Source organism: Phocoena sinus, chromosome 17 (genome assembly GCF_008692025.1).
Source record: "Phocoena sinus isolate mPhoSin1 chromosome 17, mPhoSin1.pri, whole genome shotgun sequence".
Lineage (NCBI taxonomy): Eukaryota > Metazoa > Chordata > Mammalia > Artiodactyla > Phocoenidae > Phocoena > Phocoena sinus.
Window position 1 is genome coordinate 47,730,747 of NC_045779.1, and position 15,504 is coordinate 47,746,250.

The window sequence follows — 15,504 nt, forward strand, 5'->3', positions numbered from 1 at the left end:
ATAAAATAGATTTACCATTGTTCTAGTTTGCATTTCCTTATTTACTGAAATTGAAACACTTTTTCCTATGTTTATTAGCTATTTCTATTTCCGTGAATCACCTTGTTATATCCTTCATACCTTACAATTTGTTCTTATTTAAGAGCTCTTCATATAGTATAAACATGTATCTATTTGGGGCATGTATGTTACGCAAGATATATGTAGATCCACTCAAACCCTCATTCTCTCCAACAGTTGGTGCTGTCAGTCTTTCTTAATGGTATCTTTTACTGAGGAGTTTTTTTTTTTTTGAAGTATAGCTGACTTACAGTATTATATTAGTTTCAGGTGTACAACACAGTGATTCGATATTTTTACAGCTTATACACCATATAAAGTTATTATTACATAGTGGCTATATTCCCCTGTGCTGCACATTACATCCTTGTAACTTATTTATTTTATACATAGTAGTCTGTACCTCTTAATACCCCTCACCTATCTTGTCCCTCTCCTTGATCTCTGTATCTGTGAGTCTGTTTCTGTTTTGTTATATTCGTTAATGTATTTTATTTTTCAGATTCCATATAAACTGAAAACATACAGTATTTGCCTTTCTCTGTCTGACTTATTTCACTAAGCGTAATAACATGTAGGTCCATCCATGTTGTTGCAAATGGCAAAATTTCACTCTTTTATAGCTGAGAAATATTACATTATATCACAGCTTCTTCACCCACTTATCTGTTGATGGATACTTAGGTTGCTTTCATGTCTTGGCTACTATACGTAATGCTGCTATGAACACTGGGATGCATGTATCTTTTCAAATTATTTTTTAAAATTTTCTTTGGATATGAAGAGTGGAACTGCTGGATCGTCTGGTAATTCTATTTTTAATTTTTTGAGGAACTTGCATACTGTTTTCCATAGTGGCTGTGCTGAATGGGAGAATGTATTTGCAAATGATATGTCCAATAAGGGGTTAATAATCCAAAATATATAAAGAACTCATACAATTCAATATCAAAAAAACAAACATCCCAATTAAAACATGCACAGAGGATCTAACATTTTTCCAAAGAAGACACACAGATGCCAATAGGCACATGAAGAGATGCTCAGCATTGCTAATCATCAGGGAAATACAACTCAAAACCACAATGAGACATCACCTTACAATCTGTCAGAATGGTTATTGTCAAAGCCATGTTGGCAAGGATGTGGAGAAAAGGGAACCTTTGTGCACTGTTGGTGGAGACAAAAACCGGTGTAGCCACTATGGAAAACAGTATGGAGATTCCTCAAAAAATTAAGAATAGAACTACCATAGGATCCAGCAATTCCACTCCTAGCTATTTACTGGAAGAAAAAAACCACTAATTAGAAAAGATACATGCACCCCAAATTTCATTGCAGCATTATTTACAATAGCCAAAATATGGAAGTAATCAAAGTGTCCTTTAATATACTTTTTTTTTTTTTTTTGCTGCACCTTTTGGCTTTGTGGGATCACAGTTCCCCGACCAGGCACTGAAACAGGGCCATGCCAGTGAAAGCCCAGAATCCTAACCACTAGGCCACCAGGGAACTCCCAACTTTTTTTTTTTTTTTTTTTTTTGCGATACGCGGGCCTCTCACTGCTGTGGCCTCTCCCGCCGCGGAGCACAGGCTCCGGACGCGCAGGCCCAGCGGCCATGGCTCACGGGCCCAGCCGCTGCCGCGGCACGTGGGATCCTCCCGGACCGGGACACGAACCCACGTCCCCTGCATAGGCAGGCGGACTCCCAACCACTGCGCCACCAGGGAAGCCCGAACTCCCAACTTTTAATCAACTAAGATTCATGAAATCAGGGACCTGATCCAGAACAAAAGAAATAAATACCTCTTCACATATACACTACTAGGGGTTTGGTTTGCTAATATTCATTTAGGATGTTTAAAATACATTTACAAGTGGAAGTAGTTTTCAGTTTTTCTTTCTTTATGCTTCAGAATAGTTTATGTAGCAAAAACACTGTTTACAAACCTGTGCCTTGCGCCTCTTCAGAGTACGGATGATTTAGGGTAGAGATTTTCAATTTCTTCATGCTTTTTGGTTTAATCAGCTTTCCTAAACTCGTTAAGTCAGTTTTGATAATTTAAGTTTTCTTAGAAATTATCATTTTATCTTGAAAGTAAAATTTATCATTGCAAAGCTTTACATAGTACTTTCATACAACTGGTTAAATTTTCATATCTGTGGTCTTTAAATTTGTTTGGATTTTCTATGTAGGTAAGTGTAGTATTGGCAAATAAGGAAAGTTTCACCTCTTCCTTTTCATTTTTTTATACCACTAACCTCTTATTTGTTGGAATGTTGTATTGACTGAGGTTCAAGTACAAGCAGTGAAAGCATGTATCCTTGTCTTGGTCCTTAGTGCTAAAATTAACTTCAATATTAAGTTTGATTTTTAAATTTTTTAAACAGATAACTTATCAGGTTAAGGAAATTGCTTCTCTATTCATTTGGCAAAACTTGCCTGCAAAACTATCTGGGTGTAGAATCTTATTTTGAGTGTTGATTTAATTTCTTTAATAGCTATTGCATTCATTAGTTTTCTAATTCTTCTTGAATCAATTTTGGTAACACATGTAGAAAATGATTCATTTCTTCTAATTGTATAAAAGTATCAGTATAAACCATTCATGATATTCCTTTACGACTTCTAAAGTCTCTATTATTTGTATTTATAACTATAGACACTTTTTAAAAAAAAATTTTATTTGTACCTTTCCTCTTTTTTCTTCACTCTTGCCTTGAGATCTGTCTTTGTCTATTTTCCTCACTCTTTCAGAAAACCAGTTTTTGGTTATTTTTTCTATTTAATTATTTTCTGATCTTAACTTTATTTTTTCTACTAAAGACCCTGTAGTTTTTCTTCTAAACTCTTGAGAAAATGCTGAGCTTATTTATTTTCCATCTTACTAATTTTTAAATCAATGCATTAAAGCTGTAAAATTTTCTAAGTACTCTTTCAATGTATTCCAACAGTTTTAATATCTAATACTTTCATTATGGCTATTTAAAAATATTTTGAGTTTCATTGTGATTTCCATCTTTAATGCAGAAGTTACTTAGGAATACGTTTCTGAACATATGGGGTTTTTTAAATTGTTGGTTTCTAATTTAACTGCATTATGATCAGAGGAAATCTGAATGATGTAAAGTCTGGAAATACATTCAGAATTCCTTTAGTTAATACATAATCAATTTTTAAATAAACGTCACATATGTCTTTGAAAGAAATGTGCATTCTCTATTCACTGAAATAGGTATAAACATTACACACCTATGTAATACATGCGTTACTGAATCAAGCTTGTTAGTTTTATCAAATCTTCTCCATTTTTACTAACTGTTTTCCTGTTTAATGTATTAACTTCAGATTAAAACATATGTTTAGAAACTTCCACTGAATTGTGCACTAGTCAAACCTGGTCAAACTTGGTAACTCCCCCCACAGTCTGCTTTGCTTATGTTTTATGCTGTGTTATTAGGTACACAATGTTGAACCAGGATTTTATCTTCCTAGTGGATTATTCCATTTGTTACTAATACTTTGTGTCTTAAGGTTAATTACAACTGATGTTAACCTTCCTGCACTAGCTCTCTCCTGATCTGTACTTCCATAGCTTATCTTTTCCTATCCTCATTTTTTTTTTTTTTTGCGGTATGCGGGCCTCTCACTGTTGTGACCTCTTCCGTTACAGAGCACAGGCTCCGGAAGCGCAGGCTCAGCGGCCATGGCTCACGGGCCCAGCCGCTCCGCGGCATGTGGGATCCTCCCGGACCGGGTCATGAACCCGTGTCCCCTGCATCGGCAGGCGGACTCTCAACCACTGCGCCGCCAGGGAAGCCCTCCTGTCCTCATGTTTTAGACTTTCTGTTGGTGCTGTTTTAGGTATGTTCTTATTAAGCCCATTGGAGAGGAATCATATCAATCAACCAACCAATAAACCTGATTGGATAGTCTATCTTTTAAAGGTTAAGTGCGTTTTTTTGATTGAATAGCTTTTGTCTTTGGGGTGGGGAGTGGGGTTCTCATTTTCCTCCTTTCCTGTATTCTTCTGTATTACTAGGTTTTTGAAGGTTTTTTTTTAAAACTTTCTTTCCCTCTGCTTTGGTTTAATAAAGTCTAAGTAAGAGTATTCAGTGTTTCTATTCTTTCAAATTCTCAAATTCAGTAGAAAAATTTACAACTTTATTTTCACCCATCTGTAACTGAAATTTAACATTTCCTTCACTTATGAATATGTACAACAAACCATGAATAGTTTTTCTTTTTTAAAATAAATTTATTTATTTATTTTTGGCTGCGTTGTGTTTTTGTTGCTGCATGTGGGCTTTCTCTACTTGCGGTGAGGGGGGCTACCCTTCATTGTGGTGCGTGGGCTTCTTATTGCGGTGACTTCTTGTTGCAGAAAATGGGCTCTAGGCATGCGGGCTTCAGTAGTTGTGGCACATGGGCTCAGCAGTTGTGGCTCTCAGGCTCTAGAGCGCAGGCTCAGTAGTTGTGGCGCACGGGCTTAGTTCCTCCGCAGCATGTGGGATCTTCCTGGACCAGGGATCGAACCCGTGTCCCCTGCATTGGCAGGCGGGTTCTTACCACTGCACCACCAGGGAAGTCCCATGAGTAGTTTTTATAGTACCTCTCACACTGTCACCAACAGAAATCACAGATAATTTCATCTTATATTTCAGTTTTAATAGAGATCTAGAATAACTATTTACACTCAAAACCACTTTGAAATTATAGTAATTGTTAAAAGCATGGCTTGCTCACTAATACGTTAATAAATAAGCATATATGTACTATATTATAAATTTGTAAAAATACCTGATAGCTATATTTCAGGAATAATTGGTTCCCTTTGTAATGCTATGTGTTTTGTTTTATAAATTTGAAAACATTCTGAGAAAGGATCTATAGGTTTCACCAAACTACCAAAGTGTTCGTGGCATAAAAAAGGTTAAGAAAAAAAAACCTAATATATTAAAGTGTACAACATCTGTAGTAAACCTGTTCCAACTTGATTTTGTTGGCTGTTTTGGTTAGTATTAAAGTTTTTCAAACATTCTAGAAATCTGGGTTGCACACTTTTGTCAAAGAGTTTTGGTGCTGTTTTTATTTTGTTTTTAAAATTTTATCTTCTCCTACGTTCCCCCACGGCATGTTTTGTAGCTACCTCCACTTAGGTCTCCATCCCAAAACCAGTCCTAGGATGGTGGTTCAGAGTAGTAGTATAGACCCGGTCACAGAGTCAGTGGGGACTTAGTTAAATTCCTATTTATTATGGTATGTCTCCTACCTTTCTAAGCTCTCAGCCCCATGAAAGTTCAAGCAGTGGTTAGTAGAAGTTTTTTTCAGCCTCCTTTCTTGAGCAAAATATCCTGACCCTACTCCTTGGCTTCAAGCAGGGAACCAGAATCCAATCCTCTACCTCCTGTGGATAAGGTGGCCTTTGTGGATTTGGGAAGATTTAAAGGGAAGGGATAAAAATGTTTATATATCACCATCTTTAACCAGTTTTATACAGAGAGGTCTAAATATTGTTTGTTCATAGTCGGTAATTTTAGTTTCTCTCTTTTGTCTAGATTTTAATTATTTTAAACTCAGGAATGAATGTTGATTTTGTTTTTACCAAAAAGCTTTAAAACATCTGTCTAGTCTAGGTAATCATATACCTTTTCTGTGACTTGTTAATATGGTAAATTAATATTTCCTAATATTGACTCAATTGTGTGTCTAAATGAGCTGTATTTGATTATGGTATAAATTTCTTTTGAACAATATATTTAAGATATTACACCAATGTTCACAAGTGAAACCTGACTTTCTTTGTGTATTATGTGGGTGTGTCATCTTTTTAAAGTTTGGTATTACCATGTTAATAGTTTCAATAAGAACTAGGACGATTACTAAAATTACTTTCTGATTTTATGAGGCTAGCTGTGTAAATCCAAATTTGTTAACTCCATCCAGAATTTAGGAAATTTTCCCTTAGATGTGGAGCTCACCTCCAATATTGTTCTGCATTTCACTATTTTGCTTGGTTTTTAGCGTAGCTTTGTGAAATCTCAAGGATCCAACACATGATCAGAACCAGATGGCAGGATTCCATGTCACCTCCTTTGTGCTGGCAAGAATTTCCAAGTTTTACATAACTGAGCTGGTAGGCTGCAAATTTAATTTGGGGTTGGATTTTTAGGTTAAAAGAAAAAAAATCTCCAAAAAGTCTAGTTTTATGTTTAAAAAATATTTGGAATCCCTATGGTAAAATATTACTTTGTAAACACATTTGTACTTAGTCATGTTATAAGTAACAGAAAATAGGCATATTGTTCAGATTCTAACACTGGTACTGCTGCAGAAGGATAACCTTAATGGTACATCCTACCAATCCATCAAGCAAGGGCTCATACTTCTCACAGAGGAGTGTTACAGCTTCCACAGAAGCTCAGCTCCAGTGTTCCAAAAGATGTGGCCTGGGGCAGAGAGGAACCAAAGAAAAACATACCATATGTCCCTGTTTTACGGCTGCCACAGAAAAAACGGGATAGACTACAGTTGTGTTCCTCAAGAGACTGGTTTTCTCATTAGTTAATGAATATAAAAAAGGAGCATGGAAAGATTCAAAAATAGGCTAAATTTACAATCTCATTTGTAAAAAATTGTAAAATTAAGGGATATGTCTATGATCTGCAAGGTCTCTTCCAAATCTAAAATTCCATGATCCTTACCTATAAAAATGTAATTAATGAAAGAATGTCAAAGATGCCTTTGCACTGTCTGTGACAGGAATGGCATTCTTAACTGTGTCATGGTTCTTTGTTTAGGTACACTATTTTTTTTCCTCCCCTTCAGGCAATTTTTTTTTTTTTTCCTAACAGCTTTGATATAATTTCCTTAAGCAAGCAATATCTAGTTCCACTGAATGTTTCCTCCTTAACATCTTACTCCCACAGTTTTTCTCCGCAATTTTAAATGTCTGTAAAATAATCTTAATTTTCCTGATTTATATCATACTTATTCTTAGGATCTTAAACTTATGGTTATTTCCCCTAGGAGTATCTTTCATTTTGTATTCTTAACAAATGTTCTATTGTCTCAGTGCTATGAAAGAAAGAGATTTTTCTAGACACAGTATTTATCCATCATCAGCTTATTTCAAGTTTTATACACGGACGTAGCCTACAATCATGTTTTAACTCCTTACGGTAGAGGACTCTACTAACAAGACCAAGATTATGGGTTAGATCTCCAAGTGGATTACTGAGTCCTGTTTATTTGTCTCATGGCCAAAGATTACACTGTTGATCCTAATAAGCTGTTTTGCAAATGTGTACCTTTTGTTAAAAAATTGCCTAGAAGAATACGGATGGCTCAGTGCAAATTCATTACCGCCATTAGAAAATATTCAAAACACATGCCCTAATAAAAGAGGAAGAACGGGTTGCTATTCCTACCCTCAAGATGGTACTGATAAATATAATTTACTATATTTTCTGAAAAATCATCTTTTTATATTACTGCATGTTGAGCAATGATACTTGGAAAATGAATTTATACTTTGTAATAAAATATCATACAATAATACAGGAAGGTATCTGAATTACCTTATAGTAATAATTTCCCCTGGGTTTGCCCTTATGAACCAGCTACAGTTGATTTTGGCAGGATATTCAGAAGGCCAGCCTGGGCTCGTGATTATACCACTTGGTACTTGAATTTGTTCTGGAGTTTCTCCACAAGCTGGAAGATAGTCAAAGCAATCTTAGCTAATTATTATACTTTAAAACAAAGCATTAAGTAAATCAGTATTTATTTAAAAAGAAAACTTCAGACATCAAATCATATACAATAAAATATAGTATTGCCGACCTTAAAAAGCTTTTATTATTCTGATGAAATTATTTTATTTTCTTCCCTTTTAGTCAAAGTATCTTATTCTAATTAAATACAACGTTTTAGGGAGGTGTGGAAATTTTCAAATTGGATCTTTGAATAACATTAAAATTGTTAAATTGCTAGCGTTAGCCATGGAGATCAGCTGATCCATCTATCTTTTTTCAAAATTCACTTTTAAATTTATTTTATTATAAACCAGCTAAAGTTCAACTTTACTGAACTACTTTTTGGACACTTTAAATTAAAAAAAAATCAGATAAATAGTATTCTGAACAAAATAATTAAAGGAAAGCACATATAAACATTAACAGTAAGATGCTGGGTTGTTAAGAAGTTAGTGGATGATTGGATAAAGGCAGCAAAACATTACTTCAAAATTACTTCAAAGCAGTTCTTTAATTCATTCCATGAATACTTCGAAACTTTATTACAGGGTCATAAATGATTCCTAAATTATTTTAAAAATAAAGGCTTGAAATAGTCAGTGATTAAAGTAGCATGATGTGGTTAGATATCTAAATATCCTAGAACAGAGAATAAATTTAAACTACTACCAACACTTTCCCTGTATTATTCTCCTTTCATTACCTTGAACTCTCACAGTTCACATTTTACCAATCCAGAATTCAGCTGATAATCTGACAATTTATTCTCCCTTAATTTGTAAAAGAGTCACTGGTTACAAGAAAATGCAATGAATGTTTAAACCTTCAGGAAAATGTAAAATCTTGGAACCTCTTATCTGATACAATTTTGACAAACTGGATTAGCTTATTTTTAAAGTAAGAGCAGATTAGAAGGAGCAAATTAGAAGTGGGGAGAGCAGCTGCCAAAACGACCATTGTGTGTGTGTGTGTGTGTGTGTGTGTGTGTGTGTGTGTGTGTGTGTGTGTGTGTAACAGAGGTTATAGTCTGCTCAACTTAGGGTAATTATGCTAGAAAGTAATTTTACAAAGTTTGTATCCATAATGATCAAAATAAAAGCAAGCTATACTGCTCAAAGAGTCAACACTTATTTCTATAGAATAACCCATTCCCTGAAAAAAACATGCAATCGAGGTTTTAAACCTCTGCAGGCTCATGCCTAAAATGTGTCTAGTCTGGAATTAGGGTATACCGCCAAAGGGATCTTGATTTTAATCACTTTTCAAACACAGAGATTCATGGCATAAAACACAAGGATATAACATTTCAAGAGCCTAAGCATACATCTTACTGCCCACACACAAAGCTTCCAATTTTTTTTTGTTAAATTTCATTAAAAGTAAAATTTCCCTTACAAAAAAGTGTAATTTGATACTTTAGAAAAAGACTAAATTTATCCAAATGTCATTCTATTTTGGGCTTATTAACACTGAAGTGCCAGAGTTTTGCTTCCAACCTTGTTCTAATGAGTTATTATCACAATAATTAATGAAAAGATGCTTAAATCATTTATAAGACCTTTTTTCTTTCTTTACCTCCTCTTGCCAAAGCATTTTGTAGCAGCATACTGAACAAATTCTTAAGTTCATGAAGATACAAACATACAAATAAACTGGCAAAAACTATGATCATCTCTCCCCCAGGATGTAAAAAACTGTTCATTTTCATTAAAAGATTCATTTACATTAAAGAGAATAATACAATTTTGAGTTAAACTGTTTAACTTACAAGTATAACACTGTAAATGGCATATAAGTACTGAAATACTTATTAGCTGATCTAACAGCAGTGAGACACATCCAAAAACTGGGTGGGAATAATCTATGACAAAGCAAACAACTCTTAACCTTTAAATAAATGGAGATGGAGAGACTAATTATAGGGAAAAACTAGAAATAATTTTATTATGTTTTGCTTAACTTTTTTTCCCCCAAACATCTGAGAAACCCATAGGTGGTGCTCTTATACCAAAGACTAAAGAAATTATGATCTGGTATGGATGCTCACAAATACTGTTGTGAGTATTTTCACACAATTGCCAAAGGATAAGACACACCACTCGTAAAAAAGAGTGGTTATTTTAAGATTCAGTATTTTACATTTCTAATTCACTTAGTACTTTTATAACATTATTTAAAAATATTAATGATTCTCACCAATCAAAAACAAAATTATTTTCTCTTAATGGGTTATGAATACATATTTTGCTTAAATTTTGCAACACGACTGAGTTTGGCATTTTGTTTTAGATCCAGCCAGTGGCTTTTTATCAACATTTTTATACGTACAATATTAATACATTGGGCATGTAGATTAATATACTCTAGCAGAACCATAACTTATTCCCTTTTATATATGAGAAAGAATAAATCCAAATGCTCAGTGTGATCAACATTAAAAATCATAAAAAAATTTCCCTCCCTTTTGAGCTTAGAGTTTGCCTACATATACTGGCAGATTTGGAATCAGGAGATCTAGATGCCATCTGTTCTATCTGCCACTATTAGCTTTGCCACAGAATAAACGACTAAACCTTTTTAAGACTTGGTTTCCTCATGTGTTAAAATAAGGAGTTGCTGTTTGGATATCTCTAAGGTCTATTTCAGCCCTAAATTATGGCCCCCCTCATCATCATATTTCCACTAGATTTCTGATACTTATCAGGATGCACTGATACATTTTTTCCACATTTCATCACTTTGCATTTTCTCTTTGACCCACTGAGATCACACTTCCAATTCTTACCTTTACCCCTTAAGAACTGTGTTAGCAAGCAAAGGCCATCACTGAGCTCACCACCAAATCAAATGTACCCTCACTCCCAGTGGCACCTGATCTCTCCAGAGCACCTGACAGTGAATTTTTTCCTCTTGATACTGTACTACCTTGACTTTGCTGACATCACTCTTCTGGTTCTTCTAACTCAGACTATTCAGTGTTAGTTCTCTAGCACTAGATCCTTCTTCAGAGAGCTCCTGATGTACTGGTGTATGTGGTTCATGCCCAAGCCTTCTACTCTTCTTACTCTCTATGGAAGATCTCATTCACTCCTACATTTCCACTATGATCTATATAGTTCATGAGTTGAAAAATCTTTAACCCAGAGATTTTGCATAATCAAGGGCTCACTGGACATTCCAACCTCAAATTCAACGTGATCAGAACTGTGTGTTTCTCAAATCCTTCTCTTTATTCTATATTCTGAACGGTTATTATCTTAGGCATCATATTTGGCAAAAGGAATAGTCATTTCACCTAATTCAAGTAAAAAGGAAACTTACTTTAAGAATACCACAAGCAATCTCAAGGATTTTTTAAGCACAAGAAATAAAGCTCACAGCAGCTAAAACTAGAAATCTCAAAGTCAGAACCTGAGGCTGCCTTCACCACCTCTTAAATCAAGGCTTGCTTTATCTCCTATACATCTGCCCCAATCTTCCAACTGGCTTTCTGAGTCCTCTATTTTTCCTTTATTTCAGTATCTCATAATGATTTCCCATTCCCAACTTACAACAACACTTCAGCTTAACTATCTACCAACAACTGTAATTTCACTGTTTTCTTATTTTGTTATATTTATACTATTATTCATTTCATATTATACCCTTTTCCATAAAGGATTTGAGGTGACTTATTATTGCAATCAGTTTTTGTTTTTTTTTTTGCGGTACGCGGGCCTCTCACTGTTGTGGCCCCTCCCACCGCGGAGCACAGGCTCCGGACGCGCAGGCTCAGCGGCCACGGCTCACGGGTCTAGCCGCTCCGCGGCATGTGGGATCTTCCCGGACCGGGGCACAAACCCGTGTCCCCTGCCTCGGCAGGGGGACTCTCAACCACTGCGGCACCAGGGAAGCCCCGCGATCAGTTTGATAATACTTAAGCATCCACTTCCTCAAAAAACTGCCTACCACAAAGAGTGCTGCAAGAATTAAATACAATTATTTTGGTAAAGGAATTAGCACACCGCTTGGATTACAGCAAGTTGTTAATAAATAACGTCACAAGGTATGCCAAATCAGATTGGTTGGCAGTAATGCCTGGAATGAGGTACTGAGATGATTGCTAAGGCAGTGTTCAGGCTAAATGGGAAAGAGGGCAGTGACTGTTCATTTATTATGTGCTGGGCACCATTACACTCTTGAAAGAATGGGAAATTATACCACAATTAACTGGTTATCTGACGTGGGTTGGGATACATACTCACAAAACGTTGCTTTATGGAATGAATTTCTTTTTGCTCTAAAGAAAATTTTTATTTGGTTCTGCTACTTTGAACCTCATCTTTCTAGATTTTGACTATACTCCAATTTAGGATGTACCAAACCTGACCTTCTCTTACCTCCATTTATTCTAGCCGTATCTTCTCTATTGTTTACACATAGTTATTTTATCAATAGCTACTGTCTGGTTATTTCTTCAACAGAGTTAGTTTATATGTAATTGGCAAATAGAGGAATCTTGTCAGTATAATGCAAAGTTGTGAAAGATCTTATTCCCAGCATATTAATGATTTGAAGTAACCAGGGGCAGGAGAAAACCCCTACAGAAGCACCTTCCTTTACTGCAAGAAGTGGTTACTTTTACTGGTTTAAAGAATTACTTGACTTTTCTTTATATTAAGCTATCTTGGGAGCCTGCAAGTATAGACGGAGATGTGAACACCTTTCCCCACTATCAAAATAAAATAAAACAAAACACCTTAATTGATGAAGGGTATCTCCGAATTATGTTTTTAGTTTTGATTAAACTGGTCTCCACTAGAAGCAAATACCTTCAAGGAGGAAGTATGAACTCCAGAGTACATGGCTGCAAAGTATGGACTGGGTCTAGGTGTAAACGTCAGAAGATATCTGTGCCGCCATCTGGATCGATATTTTACCTGGTAGGGCTATACTTAAAAAGTTATACAGCTGGAAGCAATCTGTACCAACACTACCTTTCTCATAAGCACTGTTAGTTTAGTGTTCACTTTTGCAGAATGTGAGATTTTCCAGGAACACACACGTGGCATTATGGCAGGAATGACTGTATTTTAGTCTTTGTTCATTTTGCTTCCTTAATATATCTCTTAATAACCGGTATCAACTTTTTGTTCTCGGAACACAAATATCTACCAAAAAAAAATCTATTTAATTTACTTTAGTCAGTATCTTTTGATATAAACAAATGCTCATGTATTTTGGATGATGATGATGATATGTAACTCTACTTTTAATAAATTTCCCATAACTCCAGAAACAGAAGCTCCCAAATTAAAAGGGTCCTAAACATTCATTCAAAAAAGGTAGCAACTTTCAACTTGGATAGAGACTTCTTCACAGGAGAATGCAGTGATTAGGTTATCTGATTAGTCCCCAAAAGGTTATTTCACTTGTAGTGAATCTAGTGTACAGGACATTTGGAGTGAAAAATAAAAGAAAATGGCATTATTACAATGCTACTGGTTAAAATGTACTAAAAAGCTAAACTAAATATATACAGTTTTAAATTTACCATGTATGTTCTCAATTAAGAAAAGGACAATTAACTGAAGAATAAATAGGTAGAGATTCTCTGATGGAGTTCTTAATAAGATTTTGATAATTTCCGGGTTTAAAACACAAAGATCCCACTGTATAGTTTAGAAAATAGGATAAAACTGATTGAGAAACACTCAAGACTTCTTCATGTTTATTCTGATACTTGTTCAATAGTCCCACAGAAAAGCAAATAACTATGGTTTTCAAACTAGATTAGTACATCATACCTATTATCTTTAAAGCAACCATTTAAAAAATATAAACTGGTCCAACAACCTCTACTTTAGAGGCTACATGGGAGAGAAGAGGGTAACTTCAAAGTAACGTCGAATAAACTGCCCTTCAATTTGAGATTTCATGGTTTTTAAAGCTTGAAGAAAAGAGGCACGCAAGGAAATTTATGGTTAGAAATGAGCTACTTTTAAATGAAAAAGTACAATTTCCTGTTCCACACATGAAGAATTGGGTTTCTTTTCAAAATCGACAAGGGTTGTTGGCATTTTATGACTAAAAGGGACCTGAAATCTTTGTGCCTTTGGTTTTAACAAACCACAAAACTGAAATGTAAGTAAAAATCAGCTATGTTTACTGACCACCTTAAGTACATAAGATACAATACGAAAAGCACAAAAGAGGGGCTAAGAGGGGCTTCCCTGGTGGCGCAGTGGTTGAGAGTCTGCCTGCCGATGCAGGGGACATGGGTTCGTGCCCCGGTCCGGGAAGATCCTACATGCTGCGGAGCGGCTGGGCCCATGAGCCATGGCCACTGAGGCTGCGCGTCCGGAGCCTGTGCTCCGCAACTGGAGAGGCCACAGCAGTGAGAGGCCTGCGTACCGCAAAAGAAAAAAAAAAAAAAGGCACAAAAGAAGAGAATGAAGAAAATTAATGCTCTCATGGACATTGAAGTTTTGTAGAAATGATTTATGCTTACTAACTGAATCCAAGAAACATATAAACAGGTATGAGAACATACAAGACAATATGATCCTAAATGATATAATGCATAAATTTAAAGCAATGCATCATAGGGCATGGGGTATTATTAAACAGAAAAAATAAGTCCTACATTTGGGCCTGCATTATGTAAGTCAAGTTTACTCGACTATTAACATAGTATTTCCTTCATTGAAAAGAAGTAAAAAGAGCACATTCCAAATTAGAAGAATTTAATGACTCAATTCTATAGATACCAGTTAAGGCAAGATAGCCTACTGCTAAAAGAAGTGATATGATACAAATATTCTGTGAAGATTACTTTGCTGTACTGTAACCTGTGGGAAGGGAAACTGGTGAGGCAAAGAGATCAGCTAAGAAGCAAATACAGAAGCTCCACTACTTGTAAAATTTTACTTTATGAAAGTTTCAGTACGAAACAAAAGAACGCTCACCCTGTTCACAAGTGAAGGACAGCATTTAGAGTCAACAGTGGTCACTATCATTTGGCCATCTCGTTTTTCAGAGTATACAGTGTTTTATAAATACTAACTCCATTTTGACTGTTAGATACAAAAGCAATTCCACATGTTGAAAATACAAATAAGAAGGGTTTAATTCCAATGGAAATAAATGAAATTAATAAAATACCATCTTCAAAATGATAAATTAGTGAGCAAATGGTGACTGTTGGACAGCCATGTGGGATGAGAGTACGAATGAGTCTGAGGGTAATAAGTGAATCAGGCAATAAATGGAAAATGCTGTGCCTATGTAAGCAATAAAAGGCACCGAGACACGGGAAAATTAAAATGTATAGTTAGATGATTAGTATGGAAAGCAGACACCAATTTAGGAGAAGGGCACCAGTTTGAAAACTTATGGCTAAGTATGGTGCACAGTGCTGAAGATGAGATTTTTGTTGCAAGTCAGAAGCTTATGGTTCACAAGTTCAAGGCCCATGAGTATACTCAAAGTGAGGCGTGTGTGGTCAGGTCTGTGGGTCCCATGGCTGATGATAATGTTATTGCCTATCAGGTACTTCCTTTTCTTGTGTCTTTTCGCATTTAATTCTTACTACTATTAGTCCTATTTAACCAATGAGGAAAAAATGGAGGCACAGAGAAATTATTTTCCTAAGGTCAGAAAAGTGTCACAGCTGGGATTGGAACCCAGGCAGTAGGCTTCAGAGC

General features: G+C 35.5%; 1 protein-coding gene across 2 annotated transcripts in view; it reads right to left on the bottom strand.

Moving 5' to 3' along the window:
- LRP12 (LDL receptor related protein 12) overlaps positions 1–15,504 on the bottom strand; it is an 85,232-nt gene that overhangs the window by 13,395 nt on the left and 56,333 nt on the right. For both annotated transcript variants that reach the window (XM_032610119.1, XM_032610118.1), the window contains one exon: positions 7,643–7,778. In XM_032610119.1, the coding sequence (XP_032466010.1) occupies positions 7,643–7,778 (136 nt within the window). The remainder of the gene's footprint in view (positions 1–7,642; positions 7,779–15,504) is intronic.